Below are 22351 nucleotides of genomic sequence, written 5' to 3'. Positions count from 1 at the left end.
CGCCCCACCGCCGGTAGGGCTGGCGAAGCAAGCCGGCATTTACTACAGTGGGAGCGGAAAACTCCGAACACATTGGAGCACGTTTGAAATTAAGTGATGTCTTGATAAATCAAGCAGATTTTTCACGTCTACACAGTTATATTCCCGCACTAAAAACATTGTAAAAGTTCATTTGTGTCACAGAAAGTGTAATTTTTCACAGTTTACTCACAGCTTTTGCCACTGTGGTCCGCCATGGCTGCCCCTGTTTGACCAAACCGCCTCGACCCGCAATGAATCATGGGAAAAGATGGACCGCGAAGGATACTCACAACTCATCCTTCAAATCGGGCAAAAGAAGGACATTTTTGTCGGCAGCATCTGACAGATCTTACGCGCCGCGCTGTGACGTAATCAGCCCGCAAGTACGCACTTGGAAGGATCCAGCCCCTGAATTGGGACACTCCTTCGGCCTGCACATAGATCCTACTCCTTCCTGTATATTGATCAATAGTAGAGGAGCTGGAGAGAAGAAGGCAGCCCTCCTCATTTGCATAATGAAGCAGAAATGCATACGGTAAAGGAAAAAGAGAGACGAGGAAATGTAAAAAGAACAAAGGCATGTGTAAGGAAAAGGAAAAAGAAAATATATACATTTCTTAATGAAAACGCATGTGTAAGGAAAAGGAAAAAGAAAACATTTACATTTCTTGATGAAAATGCATGTGTAAGGAAAAGGAAAAACAAAATATATATATTTCTGCTTTTATTTTTAATTTTGTCAGGATCGGTCCTCCATACCCCTACACCACCAGCACCGCGCCATAGATGTTAAACTTTTCTGGATAAAAATTGCCCTGTGATAATGAACAAATTTCTTCAAAGAACATTAAAATAGGCCCTCATTGTTAATGTCCTCATAAGGAGATTTTATTGTGAGATTCTGCACGTTATATGAATAATACGTTTGGTTTAAGTAAATCATTTACTCTTAATTGAGATAAAAATCATCATGATAATAAAAGACAGTTGTCTTTTATATTAAAAAAATGCTGATTTAGGTAATTTTTCCGTGTTTGAGGCTTTTATTTAGGAATCGCTCAAACTAAAAATGAAATATAGTTACATGTATAGAGACTGAACTCCTAATAAGGACAGAAATCATTCTTGAATAACAGTTTGATTTAAAAAGATTATTAATATGGTGTATAATACTAGCCATATTTACTAGGCTTAGCATTAGGCAAAAGGATACAGTAAACTATCCCGACTAACAGCGATATCTACCACCAAGTCCACAATGCTCCTGACTTCTTTAGCAACATGACCGAAGTTAGCCGTTTCTGCTAGGTCCCTTTCAGAACCAGGCAGAGGCTCAGCAGCTACTTCCTACACGTTTGACCTCAGCCAATAGGAGAGAAGCTGAGGCGGTGATGCTGGTCCAAAGACCGACCCCTCTGTCATCCATTCTTTACATTTCCAAGAACATGTTGAGGAGGAAAATACAATACAGAGAAAGAGTAATGTAAAAAAGAAAGATGGAAATAAATGGGCACAGGGAAATCCGATTGATAAAAAAAAAAAAAAAAAGCTGCATTAAAATAGAACTGGTATTCTTTCAGGATCACAAGTGGTTGGTTATGATCTCCAGTGCTGGGTGAGAGGCATAGTGTCATCTCTTTAGGGATTTGTTTGACCCACATGCAAACTCACTCAGAAGACCAGTAAAGGTTTATTTACAGTCAATGTTTTCAAGTCACACCAGAAACCCGGTAGGAAATGCTCAGGCATGTCCTTCAGACTTCTCGGGTTCTCTAAAAGAGAAGCTCTGGTTTGTTCTGGCCACAGAGGAATAAATCCACAAAGTCCAAAAGAGTTTTGCTTACTTGGGTCACAGGTAGTAAACACCGGGGGGTTCTTCATCATTAGGATCCAAAACCACAGTCTAGTGGATATAAACCAAAGCTCACAAACTGTAGAGAGAGATACTGAAAGTCCAGGTCCAGGTAAAGAGGAAACCACCCACACCTAACAGGTACTAGCAGGAAGCAGACAAAAACAAACAGGGTTAGCTCAGGATCAGGTCAAACTGGCAAAGTTACACTGGCTTGATGATTATCACATGGGCAAAACGAAGGACTGGTGGCAGGCTCCTAAATACTCCTCCCAGGTACACACAATCAGCCAAAGATCAGGAGAACCTGTAAAGAGTCAGCAGTGGCTCCAGGAGGACCTCTGGTGGACAAGCACAGAATGACAATCCCAATTCCCAACACGTAGTACTTTATCGCAGCCCTGACACATCGGAAAAAAAAATCTTCATGGATTTAAATTTGCTGACTGATACTTTTTTTTTTAATTATTCTTAATAATGATGCATTTTTTTTTTATCGTCTCATATCAAATATATTTTCATTTTACTATGGATAAAAAATTACACTGTAGCTCAAAATATTAGAATGTCACGAAGAAGTTCCAATTTTTGTCACTCCTTTTAGAAAATGAAATTCATATTGTGTGTTTTAGATTCAATACATACCGAGTGAAATATTTCAAGTGTTTATCTCTTGTAATTTGGATTATTATGGTTTACAGATAATGGAAACCGAAAGTTCAGTGTCTCAGAAAATTAGAATAACATCAATAAAATATTATGTTTTAAACTGAAATGTCAGGTTTCTAAAAAGTCTGTTCATTTCTATGCACTCAATACTTGGTTAGCACTGCTTTTTGCATAAATTACTACATCAATGCGGCGTGTCATGGTGGTGATTAGCCTGTGGTTCTGCTAAGGTGTAATGGAAGCCCAGGTTGCTTTGATAGCAGCCTTCAGGTTACCTGCATTGTTGGGTCTTGTGTCTCTTGTCTTCCTCTTGACAATACTTCTTAGATTCTCTGTGGGGCTCTTGTCAGGCCAATTTGCTGGCCAATCAAGCACAGTAACACCATGGTCATTGAACCACCTGTTGGTACCGTTGGCAATGTGGGCTGGTACCAAGTCCTGCTGGAAAATGAAATCAGCATCTCCATAAAGCTTGTCAGCAGAAGGAAGCATGAAGTGCTCTAAAATTTCCTATTAAATGGTTGTGTTTACTGTAAACTTCAGAAAACACAGTGGACCAACACCAGCAGATGACATAGCAACCCAAACAAGCTGATGAAATGCAAATTTTACAGATTATGTTGCAAATGTGGGTTAGTGGATGTGCTTCTGGGAAAGGCACTTAACCCCACGTTGCCTACCAATCTGCATATTTGTATGAATGTGTGTGAGTTCTGAGTGCAAATGTGTGTAAAGAGCTTTGAGTGGTTGGTATAACTTATATTAATTCAGTCTATTTACATTCATCTGCCAAGAGGACTTTGAACCACTGGCCAACAGTCCATTTCTTTTTCTAACTAGACAAGGTAAGACGCTTCTGACATGCACTAGGAATGCCATATTTGTAACCCATGTGTAGGGTTTGTCTGGGTGTAGTGGCTTTTGAGGTGCTAACTCCAGCCTCAGTCAACTTTTTTAAGCTCTCCCAGATTATTGAACGGATTTTGCTTGACAATCCTTGCAAGACTGCAGTTATCTCTGTTGCTGGTGCACCTTTTCCTACCTCAGTTTTTCTTTGTACTCATTTTTCTGTGCATACAGTATTTAACTTTTTCATAATATTTTTGTTTTCTGAGACACTTTCACTATCTTTAAGCTGTTGTAATGAAAATTACAAGACATAAAGGCTTAAAATATTTCACTTTGTGTAATGAATCTATATATAACATACACGTTTCACTTTCTGAAATGAATGATAAAAAATAATGAACATTTTCACAACATTCCAGTTTTTTAGCTGTACTTATATGCAGATTTCTTGAAATGGAAAATATCAAAAACACTTATCCTATCACTTGTTTACTAAGCATCTAGTTTCAACTTTTTATTAGTTTTCTTGTATGGAAAAAACATTTAGTCATGAATTTATTTCATTGCTTTGTTATTAGTGGCCAAACCTGTACTGACTCCATTCTGCACCCACTTATTCATCAATTCTTCAGAGGGCCAACATGAAGACGCACAGCCATGCATGCATACATTCAAACAAACCCAACATACATGTTGGATTGTCAGAGTAAGCATCTAAAATTATCCAACAGAGATTAAAACCTGACACCTTCAGGTAGAAATGAACAGGGTTAATCACTGTATCAGTGTGCAGTCACTATGATATAATGTTTTTTTTATTGTTTTGATTGGGAGTTGTTGATAAGATTTACCTTAAGTTTCAACCTGAACCATCAAGTTTTTATTTGCACATTACAAAATTTAGAAATAGAAAAAAGTGACACTAAGAGACACAAAAATCCATCGACTGACTGTCTTTCAGAATGCAGGTGGGATCATCCTCTTCTGTACAGAGGAGAAAATGCAGCTTAGTCACATGAAGGTCAAGCAGGCTGGAATGATCCAGGCTATTCTCTGATGGTTGACACACTGGCTGGGGGAGCAGATAAAGTTGTATATTAAACATTTAATAAACTTCTTGATTACTGAATGTAGCTTATTGTGATTTTATGATATACTGAAAAAACATGCATTTACTAAGAAAATGTTGGAGTAAACTAGAAAATGATACTGGTCATAGGACTCTTTTGGAGAAGGCATTCCTTCCAGAAGGTGGCAGTAGATGCAACCAAAGACGATTTGCCAGCTGCCAATATAAGAGAGAAGAATTATTTGTAAAACAGTCGTGATGCTGATGCGTTGCTAATTTAATTCGGTTTTTGCTTACAAAAATAAACCCAGCTATAATTAACTTACAATGTTTAGTTTCGGAGAAACGGGAGGTTAATATAAGGAGGCGATTAGAAGCAACAGAACATCTTTAGGTGACAATATTAACGGTAAGTAAAGGTGTCGTCATTTTCGTTTACAATGGACGAAGCGTATTTTAGCTGTATAAAAGAAGCCTAATTTATTCATAGCTGAGATATTACTCTGATATAAACACACTGTTTTTTTGTTTTTTTTTTGTTGTTGTTGTTTTTTTTTAGTCCGAGACCTCAAAGAAATCTAATTTATTGATAAAGTCAAATGACCTGCCAGTGGGGCCCAAAAATGTGTTAAAGCTGAATGTCGGGTAAATAAGCACAAACAGTATGCTGCTGTAAAGGTGGGTTTCTTTACAAAATGCTAAGATGCTTCAGTGAGGCTCTGGGAAGGAACAGAGGTACAGAATGTTTCTCACCTAATTCAAACAACTGAATAACCTCCTCTCCATGTCAGTAAGCTGTGCAGAAGCCGTTCAGGTACATTCTGTATGTTGAAGATGGAGAAACAAGCGAGGCTCACATCACCAGTTCTTAGGCGCACTGTTGTAAAGTCACTCTTTAGGACGCCGGGATCCAGACTGTCAGTGGATGTAAACAGTCATCCAAATGTACTTAAGTGTCCCTACATTGGTCCAAAACCCCCCATAAAAATAAATAGAGAAAAAGGCCAAATAATACATTTATTACATGTGTAATGTCCCTCAGTGTAGATCCCATGGCTCAGCTGTAACCAATGTTTTCATTTTATAAGCAATTGCATTGCTTGAATTTGTTCACAATTATATTACAATTTTTTTGCTTTTTGTTTTCGTTCAGGCAGATACTTGATCAGGTAGACATTGTATATTTGATTATAGCACAAAAAAATGTTGCTGTGATGCAAATTAACAGCATTAGAAATAATTTTATTTTTTTAGTCTCGGGTATGTGTATTATTTTACCGATGCTGCTATTGTTAAAACAACACTTTGAGACTGAATTATAACGACTGTGAAGTCTGTGGTGGTCCATCGTTACACTGTTTCAAACGCAGCTTAATTCTGGAAAATCAAAACTGGTGTCATTCAGATTCTGACCACTCGATGATGGCAAATACCTCAGCTACATTAAGGATGGAAGTCAGTTTGAGGATTTTGACAGAAGTATTCTCAAAGGGGTTAAAAACTCATCTGTAAGTAAAAGATTTATTTTTAAAGCACTTTTCAAACCACACATTGCAATGTGCCTTTTAACATAAAGTACAACAATTACAAAGACAGTGAAAGAATGCAGACAGAAATAATCTGAATCAAAGGAGCATTCAAGTGGGATTTGTACAACTAGGATGCATGGACCACACTCAGTAATTTCAGGCCCCTTTCAGTTTGGATTGTGATATAGTGAGATGCAACTATCTGGTCACTGGTGTAAGTAGGATGCAAGTTATTTATCACTCTGTAGAACTGGGAGATGCGAGCACATATTGATGTTCTGGTAGGCAGTCTTGCAGCTATGTTCTTGAACAACTGTAAGAGGGACACTAAATCATGGTATTATGGAGGACCGATCCTGCCATAATTAAAAATAAATATTGAAATAAATAAATGACTCAATAAAATAATTACTGGACCAAAAAGTGGCTAGAAATATAAATTAGTGTGCCATTAAATGCAACAAAATAATAAAAAGAAGAAATGTATTAAATTCTTGATCAATTAATCAGATATGAATATACATTTCTATTTTAATCCACTATTTTATTTAAACCACTAATTTTCAAATAATACTTTTTTTTGGAACTCTATATTTTTCCTTTATTTAATACAAGTGGATATTTTGCTGTTTTATTTTTCATACCCCTTTTATTTCTTTCAAATTTATTACCACTCAAATATAGTTAAAACATGTTTTTTTTCCTTAAAAATATATTATTTTTCTAATTATTTTACTGTCCTTTTATTTCTTAAACATTGATATATTTTCCCCTCTAATATACCCTTGTTGTATTTGTTTTACCCAATGGATTTCCCTGAGCACATTTAATTCCATCTTTCTTTTTTACACTACTTTCAACTACTAATGTAGCTACGAACGGGGTGGGACTGAGACAGAGGGGGCGCTCTTTGGACTAGCGTCACTGCCTCAGCTTCTTTTCTATTGGTTGAGCTCAAGTCTCTAGGAAGTAGCTGCTGAGCTTCTGGCAGATTCTGAAAAGGAGCTAGCATAAACGGCTAACCTAACTTATGTCATGTTGCTAAAGAAGTCAGAAGCATTTTGGATTTGGTGGTAGATAGCGCTGTTAGTCGGGATAGTTTATTGTATCCTGTTGACTCTAACTGAGAGAATACTTCAGTGCCGAAGTAGTAAGAGGAAGTCACGTTTTCGGACGCGATTTCAAAATAAAAGCATCACTCAATGACGGACTTTTCACAATCTAGGGGAAACAGAGTACAAGAACTTCAACATTAAATGAGCATCTTTAAACATTTACAGTGATACTTCAGTTTCCATTAATGTCACAATGTTTTATTTATATTTCATGTGGCATTTCTAAATTAAAGCCTCATAAACATGGGAAAATTACCTACATCTAATGTGGTATTCCAGAATTAAAGCAGTACTAATATGGCAATATCTCCTAATCTTTTAGTGTATTCATCACACTATTAAATGGGTTCAGGGAAATCTGTTGGGTAAAAAAAATACAACAGGAGTTTATTAGAGGGGAAAATACAGCAGTGTTTAAGAAATAAAAGGGCAGTAAAATAATTTGAAAAATAATATATTTTTAAGGAAAAAAACATGTTTTAACTATATTTGAGTGGTAATAAATTTGAAAGAAATAAAAGGGGTAGGAAAAATAAAACAGCAAGAAATCCACTTGTATTAAATTAAACAAAGGAAAAATATAGAGTTCAGGAAAAAAAATACGATTAGAAAATTAGTGGTTTAAATAAAAATATATATATTGTAAAATAGAAATAATATATATTATATATATATATATATATATATATATATATATATCATATATATATATATAATCATATATATATATATATATCATATATATATATATATATAATCATATATATATATATATATATATAATCATATATATATATATATATATATAATCATATATATATATGATTAATTGATCAATGATTGAATAAATCTCTTCTTATTTTTATTTTGTTGCATTTAATGGCACACTAATTTATATTTCTAGCTACTTTTGGCCCAGTAATTATTTTATTGAGTCATTTATTTATTTCTGTATCTATTTTTAATTATGGCAGGATCGGTCCTCCATATGGTATAAGCAGCAATAGTAATATTGGAAAAGTTAAAAATAAGGTATATATACACAGGTGAAAATTAAATTTTTACCTGTGTGTAAGCAGGATTTGTTCAGATGTTTGTAATTTAATAATAATTGTCAGTTGGCTAGTGATTAAAATCAGCAAAGCTGAATGTGTGCATGTGAATGAATGTGTGCATGGTTGTGTATGTGTGTGTTGCCCTGCGATGGATTGGCTATCTTTCCAGCGTGTGTCCTGCCTAGACTGCTGGAGATAGGCACCAGCTCCCCCGCGACCCACTATGGAATAAGCGGTATAGAAGATGAATGAATTTGTCATCTGTTCAATAAATGCATCACAACTTTAACTATACTTTTCTTTGGGTCTGTAAATGCATCAGCAAACAGCTATTAGCTGCATTTCTTTTAGAGTTGAGTTCAAATCACATAACAGGAACAGATGCCTTGGTGCAGAAATGGGATAATCTTTTCTTGCTCGTTTGGATTCAACACTATGGCATCTAACAAGAAACCTCTAACATTTCATTTATTTAATGGTCAGTATTTGTAGCATTTAATTGATAAATTAAACAACTGAATTTATAATTTTGTAGTCCTTGGAGAGATTAATTTGATTAACACCAAGTTAAACCTTAGATGGACGGACAACCTACTGACGTACATTTGGAGGGATTGCCGTTTGCACGAAACGTAGACAACTTTTAAAAGAAATGTCCCATTACCTATCAGAACTTACCACAGCTTAACCACCACTTCTAAAAGTCCTGAGCGCAGAATCAGTGTGCCGAATCAATAAGTGTGGGGTTTGATGTTAAATTTTTGGGAGGTCGCTGCCTTTTATTAATATTTGTATGAATAGAGAGATATAAATATTGGAACTGATATTTGGTCTAATATATTTGTTTTTTTGGCGTATTAAGGTATAATTGATATTTGGTCTAACAAATTATAGTGCCAGACACACTGTAAACGAACTAACTAAATAAAATTGATTCATCTTCATATTCTAAAGGGCTTTATTGATATGGCATAAAGAGGTTCAGGTTGCCGAAAGACATGTGAAATAAAAGCAAAAATATGTAATGATAGAGACCCGGAGCAGATTTGATTCTTATGAATAGACGCATGTGGCTTGTCCTTATAAAACGGTGTACAATGTAGTTTGTCCGAACGGCATTGTCGTATTGTGACGTTATCGGCAGACGCAGGGCTCCGAGCGGATCTGACCATCTATAGGAAGCAGTATTGGCAGCAGTAGCTCTTCAGATGCTGAGATAATGGAATAGAATAATAATGGAATGGAATCATTTCTAAATTAGAAAATTATAGTTTAGTTTTTTTAAGGCAGTGATAGTAATTCCAATTAAATAAGCCTTGAACCTAAAATAGAATTTTGTGAAAGAGGACATTTCTTCTCTAGCAGATGGCTGCTATCACTGAGCCTGGTTCCGGTTCTGCTGGAAGTTTCTTCCTGTTAAAGGGCAGTTTTCCTTTTCACTGTAGCTACATGCTCATCCAGGAGGAGTGAATGCTGCAAGTCACTGACTCGATGCAATCTGCTGGGATTCCTTAGATAGGACTTTTCTAACCAACCTGAAGAATAAACTGAACTTGACTGCATGGTTTGATAAGTAGGATCAGTTGTAACTTGAAATCTGTCTGTTTGATTCAACTGAATTGAAGTTATTTTGTAAAGTGCCTTGAGATGACGTGTTGTTAATTGGTGCTATATAAATAAATTGAAACTGAAGCATTTGCATTGTTAAATACTTAAATCGAAATTAAACAAACATTTCTGTTGTCAGTGAAAAAATTTAAGAACATTCACCACTGTGCAGCATTCAGAAGGTTTTGTGTTTCTGAGCAGACAATGAGCTGTTTTAATCAGCGGAAAATCAGTTTGTTTAAAGTTCAGATTGCAAAAGTCTTCAAGTCTCTGTTTATTTGCTCTATAAGACAACAGCCACAAAGATTAACCAAGTCATTAAAACATCATGGTCACACAGCTTAATAAGTATTTTGCTTTCCATGTATTTATGTTTTATACTTCTCAATGAGGGCTGCACGGTGGCACAGTTGGTAGCACTGTTGCCTTGCAGCAAGAAGGTCCTTGGTTCGATTCATGGAGTTTGCATGTTCTTCCCGTGCATGCGTGGGTTCTCACCGGGTACTCTGGCTTCCTCCCACAGTCCAAAAACATGCCTGTTAGGTTAATTGGTCACTCTAAATTGCCCTTAGGTGTATGAATGAGTGTGTGCGTGGTTGTTTGTGTGTTGCCCTGTGATGGACTGGTGACCTGTCCAGGGTGTACCCTGCCTCTCGCCCATAGACTGCTGGAGATAGGCACCAGCTCCCCTGCAACCCACTATGGAATAAGCGGTAGAAAATGACTGACTTTTTAATGATCTAAAGATAATTTTGTTTTCTTCCAAACTGCTGTTCTAGGTTCATATTTGAAGATCCGAGGCCTTTTGAAATGGATGTGAGCATTGCTGTGTCACTGATTCGGGGTCAGATGGGCACAGTCGTGGAGCGAGCTGTGAATATGGCAGTGGAGACGGTGTTGGCCGAGATGCTCAAAGTGGTTGGAGTGAAGTTTGAGGAGCTGAAAGCTCAAGTGGTGGTGATGAAGAGGGATGTCATGGCACTGCAAAGGGAGAAGGCCTTAAAAGAGAAGGAGAATGACAACATTCGAGCCAAGCTGCGGTACACTGAGCTGAAGCTCAAGTACTACAGGCAGGGCGTGGAGGAGGAGCTGCAGCAGAGAGTATCGGCCTCTGCGCTAGTTCGTGTCCAGCCTCCTGCCTTTACCCAGTTGCAGAGGGATGAGGCAAGCAGCTCAGCTACAGAGGTGCCTTTGTCACGTTCAGCTCAGAAAGCTACAGAGGAAGTACTATTAAGGAGCAACCAAGGTGTGAATCTGTGAGATGTGATTTTTGCCTCTGCTTCTTCAAAGCCTCACTTCTCACTTCTGTCTATGTTCCCAGAATGCACCTCCTCAGTTAGCACAAGCAGACAAGCAGCCAGAGTTAGCTGTCCTTCAGATGGAGCAAGCTCAGACTCATCAGACCTACTGCTTCCACCCACTCTTACTGTGAACATGCCTGCAGAAACTCTGGACAGCCGCGCAGGTACGGAACATGTATATACCTGGGCTGCTGCACACCTTTCTCCTGAAAGAAGTATTACTGTGTCCTGCTCAGCACATTCACCCAGGGTTCTAAACCACAGCTCCGGTAAGGCAGAGGTATAGAAATTCTACCTGTAGTTCACACTTCTGTAACTCATTATGTGAGATGAAGTTTGTGTAATGGTCCAAAGAGATAGAAAGCCATGTAGATACATTAACCCTTTAAGGATGTGGACTAAAACCTCTTGTCTTTTGTTCAGTTTTATTTAGTCATTCAAAGCGTGATGTGGCTCAGAGGAAGAATGCAGATCAGGGTGTGGAATGGACCATCACCATGCAGCCTCAAGCAGAAAGATCTGCCGAGGCTCCTCCTTCTGTTAGGACCCTGACGTTCTTGTCAGGGCAACAGTCACCGCCTGTCCCATTGTCCCCAGAGGGCTTGACTCAGGCTGACCGCTCCATGCTGTTCTTTTCTGCTCCAGAGGTGACGGCACACATCTAGTAATTAACTCATGTTTTACTTAAAACTGGGTAGGAGAACATTTGCCTACGATCAAAACGAGACAATTACCTATATTGTTTAAAAAGACATGTGACCTTTGTGGCACTAGTGGCCTTTATTTTGTAAGTTGACCAACAGGAAATAGAGTGGGGAGAAAGAGGAAGACATGCTGCAAAGGTCACCAGGCCGGAACTCGAACCAGTGTTGTCTGCGTCGAGGACTGTAGCCTCGACACATGGGTCTCTTGCTTTATCCCTGCATCACCGCCTTGCCCCACCTGACCTTTTCGTAAATGCCTAACTTTAACTAAACTTTTCCTTATTTACATCACGGGCTACCGTTTTCTATTTACTAAATACCAAAAAAAAATTAGAGATTTTTTTATTACTTTCTTTGAAGTCAGAAGTTTACATACACTAAGTTTTCTACGTATTTTAAATAGCTTGGGAAAGTCCAGATGATGTCATGTCTTTGTAAGCTTCTGATAGGTTAAATAACAACATATGTATTAAGTTGAGGCATACCTGTGGAAATATGTTATGGCAACACCACAAACACACTGCTGTGTCGTCATTAAAAAATCCATAGAAAACAGTGAAGACATTAGGAGGAGAATTGTGGACCTCCACAAGCCTGGTCCGTCCTTGGGTCCCATCTCCAGATGTCTGACGATTCCACTTTCATCTGTTCAAACAATTATTTGCAAGTAAAAAGGCATGGGAATGTCAAACAATCATGCTGTTCAGGTAGGAGATGGGTTAACAGGGGTTTAAGAAAGTTAAAAAAAATTCTCTCACATGTAGCAAATAGAAATTATGGTTTTTATCCAAACTGGTGTAAAACAGGAACTATTTAGTCTGATTTAATCTGAGACAATGAGACTAAAAGGTTGTCTGTTTATACAGTGTGCAGTAATATCTGGTTTGAACTGTATTTGTTGCTCAGTGTTCAACAGTTGTTATGGATAACATAAACATTTTGACATCAATATTTAGTCACATGTAGAAAAAAGTTGCTCCAAAATTATTTGATTCAGATGTAGTTTGTTTCATCTCAGTGAATGTGAAATGTTCAGCAGGAAACTCCTTCACCCACTGCTTTTGTTTTGTTTACTTTCTGATTTGTTTCCATTTTACTTTTTTACTATACTACTAATTTCACTTTATTTACAGTTTTCTTACACTTTTCTTTAAAAAACAACAGAACTGTGAGGCTGACATGGACAGAAATATGGAGACATTAAAATAGTTTTGAGACAGTTTTTTTTAATGATGGTCCTGAAGGTGTCCTGTCTGCAGGTGAAGCAGGAGGTCCCGCCATTGCAGGAGGAAGATGAAGAGGAGGAGGTGATATGTATTAAGGAGGAGCCAGCAGAGCAGCAGGAAGTTATGGCCACCCTACTGCTGGACTGCCAGGCGGAGCAGGGTCAAGCCCCAGAGTCAGAGGTGAGCATTAGTTCATAAAATATTTACCATTGTGGAAGAAAAAAAAACCTTAAACCCTGAGTGTTAGACATCACACATTCATCTGCTCGGCACAGACATTCTGCTTTTCTTTTGACGCACTTTGTAGACTGTGTCATTCAGGGACATGTTTATTGGGCTCCCACATGAAGAAAGGGCACCAACTCCTGATCACTAACTTTTGCAGCGATGTTTTAAGCCAGTTTATGGGATGTAATAGAATGACTAAGTATAATTTATGGTTTTCCCCCTTATCGTACCTCTATCAAATGCAGTAGAAAAGTACTTTTGGAAAATGATTCTAATAAACCTGGAAGTACATTTCTGCCTGAAAATGAAGACATAATACCTCATCTGAGAGATCACACAATCACATCAATAAGAGATCACTACGTTCATACCCACCGTATTACCAGCAATGTCTTTAGATGCAGTATATGGGAATAATTCACAGGATACACATTATTTTCCTCACCCTTCAGTTTGAAGAGGCATGAGATCTTTGAGTTTGATTCACCTCTGATGCTTCTTTCTCCTCCTGCAGGCCCAAAGGTTGGTGACAGAACCAACAAGACCCTCAGCAAGCCAGATAAACCCTGGTTCCAGTTTCAGCACAGCTGGACAATGCATCTGTGAGTAGATCTGTGTGTAAGCATGTGTATCTGTCTGTGATGCTACAGTCAGTGATGAAGGACCGTTACTAGAGATCGACCAATTATTTTGACATCAGTCTAGCCGATACCCAATATGTGCTGCCGATTTTGTTTGAGCCGATTCTTGAGTCCGATATTTCTTTTTCAACCTCCATTTACATGATATAAATGACACAATAACAAATGTTACACAAGTCTCAATTTAAACAAAAAGAGACATTTATTAACAAAACAAAACATTTACAATATATAGCAAACAATGTAGAACATTTAAATATATAACCATAAAAACAATCTTAACACTTTGTGTGTGCACTTGAGGCAGCATGAGGCCTTTGTAGTGCATATTACTTTCCTCAGAACTTCTGTAAACAGCAAAATAACAAAAATGAACCTTAGTGTTTTTTTTACACTAATAGGCCTAAAGAAACTGTCAAAGACGGACACACAGAGAGAGGGAGGATGGACACACACACGCACACACAGAGCGAGCCCTTACTGAAACGATATGTAATATAATATTACAATGCATTTTCAGATCAGACCCATCACTAGGGGACGAACAGGGACTATGTAGTAAGCCAGAGAACAAGCCAATGTCAACCAATTGAGTTTGTGCATGAGTTGTTTTAAAGAAATGCCCACGCTGATAGGCCAGAGCAAAGACTATGGAATCCTTGTTTTTATGAAGAAACCACATTTAAACATGGAGGTGTGATAGATTAACTGGTGGCAAGATTATCTTGTGGTGGCAGCTGGGAGAGGCAGATGTTTTTGTGGGTGTGGCTTTTTAGGACCCCTTTACCAAACCAGGAAATAAACAATGTGAGTTCGACATAAAGAACTACAAATGTTTGCAAAATACTATCTGATTCCGTAAGTTATCCATAAAGAGACTTTGTATTGCTTTAATATTGTATGTTGCTTTTTTTGAAATATCTGCAAAACCGCTGACAGAGAGCTTGTAAATTAGGCAGAACTTACTAAACATACTAGTTTTATGTGTTGTTTGAGAGCTTGAAAATCATCGAAGGAAGATCGAAATAGATCGCAAGATGCCATTAAACAGATCCCAAAGTACAGGTCCTTCTCAAAATATTAGCATATTGTGATAAAGTTCATTATTTTCCATAATGTCATGATGAAAATTTAACATTCATATATTTTAGATTCATTGCACACTAACTGAAATATTTCAGGCCTTTTATTGTCTTAATACGGATGATTTTGGCATACAGCTCATGAAAACCCAAAATTCCTATCTCACAAAATTAGCATATTTCATCCAACCAATTAAAGAAAAGTGTTTTTAATACAAAAAACGTCAACCTTCAAATAATCATGTACAGTTATGCACTCAATACTTGGTCGGGAATCCTTTGGCAGAAATGACTGCTTCAATGCAGCGTGGCATGGAGGCAATCAGCCTGTGGCACTGCTGAGGTCTTATGGAGGCCCAGGATGCTTCGATAGCAGCCTTTAGCTCATCCAGAGTGTTGGGTCTTGAGTCTCTCAACGTTCTCTTCACAATATCCCACAGATTCTCTATGGGGTTCAGGTCAGAAAAGTTGGCAGGCCAATTGAGCACAGTGATACCATGGTCAATAAACCATTTACCAGTGGTTTTGGCACTGTGAGCAGGTGCCAGGTCGTGCTGAAAAATGAAATCTTCATCTCCATAAAGCTTTTCAGCAGATGGAAGCATGAAGTGCTCCAAAATCTCCTGATAGCTAGCTGCATTGACCCTGCCCTTGATAAAACACAGTGGACCAACACCAGCAGCTGACACGGCACCCCAGACCATCACTGACTGTGGGTACTTGACACTGGACTTCTGGCATTTTGGCATTTCCTTCTCCCCAGTCTTCCTCCAGACTCTGGCACCTTGATTTCCGAATGACATGCAGAATTTGCTTTCATCCGAAAAAAGTACTTTGGACCACTGAGCAACAGTCCAGTGCTGCTTCTCTGTAGCCCAGGTCTGGGGAATGCGGCACCTGTAGCCCATTTCCTGCACACGCCTGTGCACGGTGGCTCTGGATGTTTCTACTCCAGACTCAGTCCACTGCTTCCGCAGGTCCCCCAAGGTCTGGAATCGGCCCTTCTCCACAATCTTCCTCAGGGTCCGGTCACCTCTTCTCGTTGTGCAGCGTTTTCTGCCACACTTTTTCCTTCCCACAGACTTCCCACTGAGGTGCCTTGATACAGCACTCTGGGAACAGCCTATTCGTTCAGAAATTTCTTTCTGTTTCTTACTCTCTTGCTTGAGGGTGTCAATAGTGGCCTTCTGGACAGCAGTCAGGTCGGCAGTCTTACCCATGATTGGGGTTTTGAGTGATGAACCAGGCTGGGAGTTTTAAAGGCCTCAGGAATCTTTTGCAGGTGTTTAGAGTTAACTCGTTGATTCAGATGATTAGATTCATAGCTCGTTTAGAGACCCTTTTAATGATATGCTAATTTTGTGAGATAGGAATTTTGGGTTTTCATGAGCTGTATGCCAAAATCATCTGTATTAAGACAATAAAAGACCTGAAATATTTCAGTTAGTGTGCAATGAATCTAAAATATATGAATGTTGAATTTTCATCATGAGATTATGGAAAATAATGAACTTTATCACAATATGCTAATATTTTGAGAAGGACCTGTACTACTTAATCCCTGAAAGCCAATATAAGTGTTAAACCATGACAAATAAAATACAAGGATTTAAAAGAACAATTGGGTTTTTTATTTCTCATATCTCCCTCATATGATGTATTCAAATTACATACTGACTGAAACAATAGAAATAAAAATAAAAATTTTTTCAAACCACTGTTTATGTCACTTGTTACAGTTCACCATACAGGACGGAGTTTTGAGGCCTCTTAGAAAACTAAAAAATTTCCTTTGTAGAGGCTTGTGTTTGTGTCAGAATGACAAAATCTAGGAAAAGTGAAAACTTAGAATTTAATAACAAAAGAACTTCAACTCATATTGTAAAAATTTGAAAAATAAAGTGGGAATAGTTTGCAGAAAGGATGAGAAGCTTAAACTGCTCTGTTCGCAGTCAGTGATATGTCAAAATAGCTCCTTTGCTGATTAAACGTGTTTCCACAGGATGATGTAAAAATAATTTCTTTAATACCAAAGTTCCCAACTCATTTACAGCAGACATTGCTACCTTAGGTTTTGTGCCAGTTTCATTCTCACCTATTGATATTTTGTACACGTCCTTTTACTTCAAACAAAGTTCGTCTTTATTGTTTTCATCAAGTGACCTTAATACTCCGTCGTAGGAGACACCGGGGGAAAAAAACAAGCCCGTATATACCCTTTTCCATCCAAATTACGTCAAAAATGTTCTCGTAACTGTTTCAAACTGACTGTCACCAGTTGATCTAAGTCTGTTCTCAAAGGCTTCAATAGCTGTCAGTTAATGTCGAACTGATAACAGGCAGGGATGGTTGTTCAGTACGCACCATGATAGTCTAGTGGTGAAGTCGGCGTTTTTAATGTTGATGTTGGCACCAGTTCGAATCTAGATAATATTTTATGAAATAGAAAAATACTTGCTGTCAGCGTTTGACATATTTAATAGGTTTGCCAGTGATGGTTATACCTTATTCACGTGCTTTAAACAAAAGCAGAGTACCACACCACACATACTTACATTGAAACTGACAGTAACGTAAGTAACCATATGTATAAATTGTGCAGCCTTCTAATTTCTATGATGAGTCTGCAGCAAGATATCTTTAATAGTGTGAAGGCGCAATTACGGGGCTCCCCTTACAAAAGCAAGGCTTTGTTTGCATGATAAAAAAAATCTACCAAACCATTTGTGACGTTAGCAGGGTTTTGAACAGGCAACGACATGGCCACCTAATGTTTACAAACATCTGCGTGCGGACCCCGACTGTCATTTGTTGATCTTGGTCGGATCTGCTAAAAATAGTTCCACTGTTATTCTCGGCAGAAATGTGAGCATAATTCACGAACTGCAGATATGGTAAAGAATGTACACAGCTCAGTTGCGATTGAAAGACGCGCCATTAAACCGTATTTCCACGTCCTAATCATTGCATGATGTGTAGCTGTCTGGGTTGTCCCTGCAGGGGGTCATGCAGAACTCAGTGTCTGAATTAATGGTTGTCATATTTGCATTTGTGTGCAAATATAAGCGGTACGTCATGAATAATACATGGATTTATATTTGCATTCAGGAATTTACATATTGGGAGGACTTGTTGCTCAACAATGTCTGTTTCGCTTTACAGCATATGGTAAACAAGAGGAAAGACACTCCATTGTGAAACATATATATATATATATATTTATATATATATATATATATATATTTATTTATTTATTTATTTATTTATTTATTTTTATTCACAAGTACGTTTGCCACTATACGAAGAGAATGTCCACTTTCAGTTACCATTACTGCTTATAGGTGCATGCCAGCAGTTTGATTCTTGTAAATGGTAAATGGACTGAACTTATATAACGCTTTTCCAGTCATACAGACCACTCGAAGCACTTTACACTAGAGCCATATTCACTCAGTTGCACTCACTAACGCTCACACATTCATACACCGATACACAGATTGGTAGGCAACTTGATGTTAGGTGCCTTGCCCAGGGGCACATTGACATATGGTTCCTACTGAGCAACAGTCGCCTCAGGAGTGTATGCTTGTATATGAGAGAGATGTGTCTCAAGTCAATCTGGTCTTGTGAACGATGCAGTTCTTTGTGCAAACTTCTTTGCACAGAATGCTTTTCTGTGGATATTAGTTCTTTGCCACGTCGTTGTGGCCTGTAAAAACAGAAATTTACTCGTCAGATATGATGTCTGATTAACTTTTTGCAATCAGTTTGGTTACGTTGGCAATATTTTCATCAGGCATCAACACAGCCACCTACGCTTTAGAAACATCTGCGGTGCGTATAGATTTCAACCAGTTAGTATCTCAATCAGGGCGCTTGTCAACCACCAATCCTGATTGGACGAACGAAATCAAGTGCAGCACATGATTAGACAAGTATGTGACTATGGGCGTAACTCAGACGCAACATATGATTGGACGACAACAGGAAGTGTTTTTTTTTATTTTTTTTAATTGACATTGATAGCACCCATTTTTATATCGAATCTGTTTGAATAAAATAAGAAAATAAACAAAAAGGTCTCTCTACGGAACTGTTCTATTTTTTTTTTCCTAATTTCAGTAGTTTATTCCCTGGCATTGCACTTTTATTTATTTGTTTAGTTTCATAAGGTTGATCTTTTAATAATCAACAGTATTGATTTTTTCAGAGATATTGTGAGGGCTAAAAGTACATATTGGGCCAAAATTGGGCCCTGCTATTATTTTCTAAAATAATATATGTTTTTTGTATGAAAATAATGTGAAACTCACAAAAGTAGTTTGAAACGAATAATAATGAAAACATAAAAATATATCACTTAAAAAATAAAAAAAATAAGACAAAGGATGGTACCCATGATTTCATATTTTCTTGTTCAACCTTTTGACGTAGTCACCTCTGATGAGTGATTACTGCCATTTTCTGAGATTTCAGCAGCTGGAGCAGGTATTTTGGCTCACATCTCATTAGTAAACTGCTCCGGCTTTCTCAGGTTTGAAAGGTCACTACTTTCCACTCTATGTTTCAGCTAAAACACGAGAGTAAATTAGTTTTAGCTTTTTGTTTTTGGTCATAGGACTTATGACCTTTGACTGAGACCAGGCAGCACACTTAGCTTTTTATGCCATGATATTTTGTTGCACCCTTCACAGATTCAAGCCGACCTGCACCAGATACATCCTACACACCTATAACACAAGTTATATATTAACAATCTGCATTTTTAAAAGCTATGTGAAGATCTATATAAATCAAATCATGCTGTTTTGTTTTTATTGGTTACTACCACTAAGTAGTTTTTTTGCAGTCAGTCCCATTCTTTCATTAAGATAAAACAATTTACTGCAGAAGAAAGCAATCCTATGAACCTCTTTTAAATGTTTATAAGTACTGTGCATATTCAATGTAAAAGACTTGATGTGAATGTCTGTTTTGTTCATTAAAAAAATGCTTTTCACATGCATGCACTTACTTCATAATGTACTAAGCTTTATGTCAGGATAAAGGCAGATTATCTTTCAGATATATCTTCTAACAGTGATAAGGACCATGCAGAACTACCTCTCAATGTGCCAAAAATAAACATAGCGATAAAGGCATTTGCTCTACACTGAAAAACTGTAATATATTATATTTATTATACACATCTAGAAATCATCCCATTTTGACTCACTGACAACCCACATCAAAGGCAGCAATAAGAGACAACACGAGGTTAAAGATTTTATTTATTTTACAACATCAAAAAATGTGCAGGCATTACTTTGGGTGTTGTACTTCTTTAGAATCAATCTTTTATAGACATTCTGGCCCAGACATTTTTAAAAGTCTTCATGGCATCTGTTACAAAAAAAAAAAAAAAGACATGGTATCATTAGGGTGTTACTTTATATGATGGAGGAAATTACAGTGGAAACATTTCACAAAGTAGCACTTGTATAAGCACAAGGCCTTTCTCTTTCCCAATGTATTCAACATGCAGTACAAAAGTCCTTTGTGACAGAAATTTTCAAATAATGTTTGATGTTTAAAATTTAACTATAAAAGAAGTAATTGTGGATCCATGTAAAACATTATAACTTTTTAATGTTGTGGAGCTAAGGCTAATGACTCATTTCTTGTTTTATTATATCTACATCCCTTCTGAAGTTATTAAAATTCTGTCTTCTTGGTGAAGACAGACTAAACATTATAGGACAAAAAAGATGATGTTTGTTAGGGTCCCAATATGCAAAAAAACAAAAAAAGCTTGTCCTGTCTTTTCTGTCTGCATGGAAGCAACTGTGTCTTAATGTCAGTTCAAATTACTGTGGGGTGCCAGAATTCAGTTCAATTAAATTTTATTTATATAGCTCCACTTCACAACACAAGGTACTTTCAAGGCACTTCACACAGTCAATTCAATCGAATCATACAGATTTCAAGTCAGGTACACACGTTCCAATTAATCCTAACTATCGAACAGTGGAGTCAGATTCAGTTATTTTTTTCAAATTGGTTAAAGTTTTTCTTCCTAAGGAAAACCAGCAGATTGCATCAAGTCAGAGATTTGTAGCAGTCACTCCTCCTGGATGAGCATGTAGAGACAATGGACAGTCACTGGCGTTGACTTTGCAGCAATCCCTCATACTGTGCATGCATGTAGTGACAGTGGAGAGGAAAAACTCCCTTTTAACAGGAAGAAACCTCCAGCAGAACCAGAACCAGGCTCAGTGTGAACAGCCATCAGCCACAACCAACTGGGGGTTTGAGAGAACAGAGCAGAGACAGAAAAAGAACACGGAAGCCCTGATCCAGGAGAACTTTCTATGGGAAGGAAATAATGTAAAATGCTAATGGATGTAGCTCCTTTAGTGGCTTCATCTACGAAGAAAAAAACAGATGAACTCAGAGCCAGTTTTCAAGTTTAGAGTATGAGAGAGAGCACATACAGTTAGGCTCAGTCAGCTATGTTCTTGGAGAAAAATAGGGTTAAACACTGAAAGACAGGGCCAAGTGTATCATCAGTAGAATTTGAACATTAAGTTGTTGGCAGCAGAAGCTTGGACGATGGCCCACTTCAGGAAGGTGTCACAGGTAGACACAGAGTCAGGTGGAGCTTCTAGGAAGAGAAAAGAGAAGGGAGCAGAAAATTTAAAGTCATCCAAGTTTTTACATCTTCAAGACATGCTTGTAGTATCTAACTGGTTGGGGTCATCAGGATTTATAGATAGGTAAAAGGATCATCAGCATAATGGTAAAAATTTATCCCATGCTGCCTGATATTTTACCTATTGGAAGCATATTGGATATATATATACATATTTTTTCTCTAGTTGTAAGTGGTGAATAACATCTCTTAATAGAGCTGAATGAGTAGGAGGAGCTTTGTTTTTCCAATTTAATACATATGTATGAGGCGTCTTGCCAACAACTTCACAAAGCTCAAAACATTAACTTATTTATTTATTAAACCGGTAATTGTAGATACACCAAACAATGCCATTATTGGGTCTAGAGCGAGGCGCTTTTCAAAAACTTCAGACCAAATATTATAGTTTCAAATATTTTAGTCAAATATGTGGCAATTTTGGCACACGACCAAAACATGTGTCAATGAAGCAAAGGCCTGACCACAACAATCACATTTTGAGCTTACCCAAGAAACTATCTTGGACATCTTTAATTTAGACAAGTGTAGCCTGCGCAGAACTTTAAATTTTATGAGTCCATGTCTACAGCAGATAGAAGAGGAATGAACCCGCTCCTGCGCTTTGGTCTAGTATTCCTCAGTCATGAAAATTCCTAGTTCACTGCACCAAGCATCTTTCAGGTCATCCAATGTGGCTGAACAGTCTAATTGTGAAAGTTTACTGTAAAT

At 37.6% G+C, this 22351-nt stretch overlaps 1 protein-coding gene across 4 annotated transcripts in view; it reads left to right on the top strand.

The window, feature by feature from the left end:
• Nucleotides 1-22351, top strand: part of si:ch211-67e16.4 — a 48189-nt gene that overhangs the window by 7957 nt on the left and 17881 nt on the right. For 2 of the 4 annotated variants that reach the window (XM_047370869.1, XM_047370866.1), the window contains exons 1-6: nt 4684-4869; nt 10547-11013; nt 11089-11337; nt 11492-11715; nt 13032-13178; nt 13741-13828. In XM_047370869.1, coding sequence (XP_047226825.1) covers nt 10578-11013; nt 11089-11337; nt 11492-11715; nt 13032-13178; nt 13741-13828 — 1144 coding nt within the window. In that variant the 5' untranslated portion in view covers nt 4684-4869; nt 10547-10577. Of the gene's footprint in view, nt 1-4683; nt 4870-10546; nt 11014-11088; nt 11338-11491; nt 11716-13031; nt 13179-13740; nt 13829-22351 lie in introns of those variants that run through there. The other 2 variants (XM_047370868.1, XM_047370867.1) reach the window with 2 other exon arrangements.

Source organism: Girardinichthys multiradiatus, chromosome 7 (genome assembly GCF_021462225.1).
Source record: "Girardinichthys multiradiatus isolate DD_20200921_A chromosome 7, DD_fGirMul_XY1, whole genome shotgun sequence".
Lineage (NCBI taxonomy): Eukaryota > Metazoa > Chordata > Actinopteri > Cyprinodontiformes > Goodeidae > Girardinichthys > Girardinichthys multiradiatus.
The sequence above is the reverse complement of the archived record's forward strand: the minus strand, read 5'-3'. Positions and strand labels throughout refer to the sequence as shown.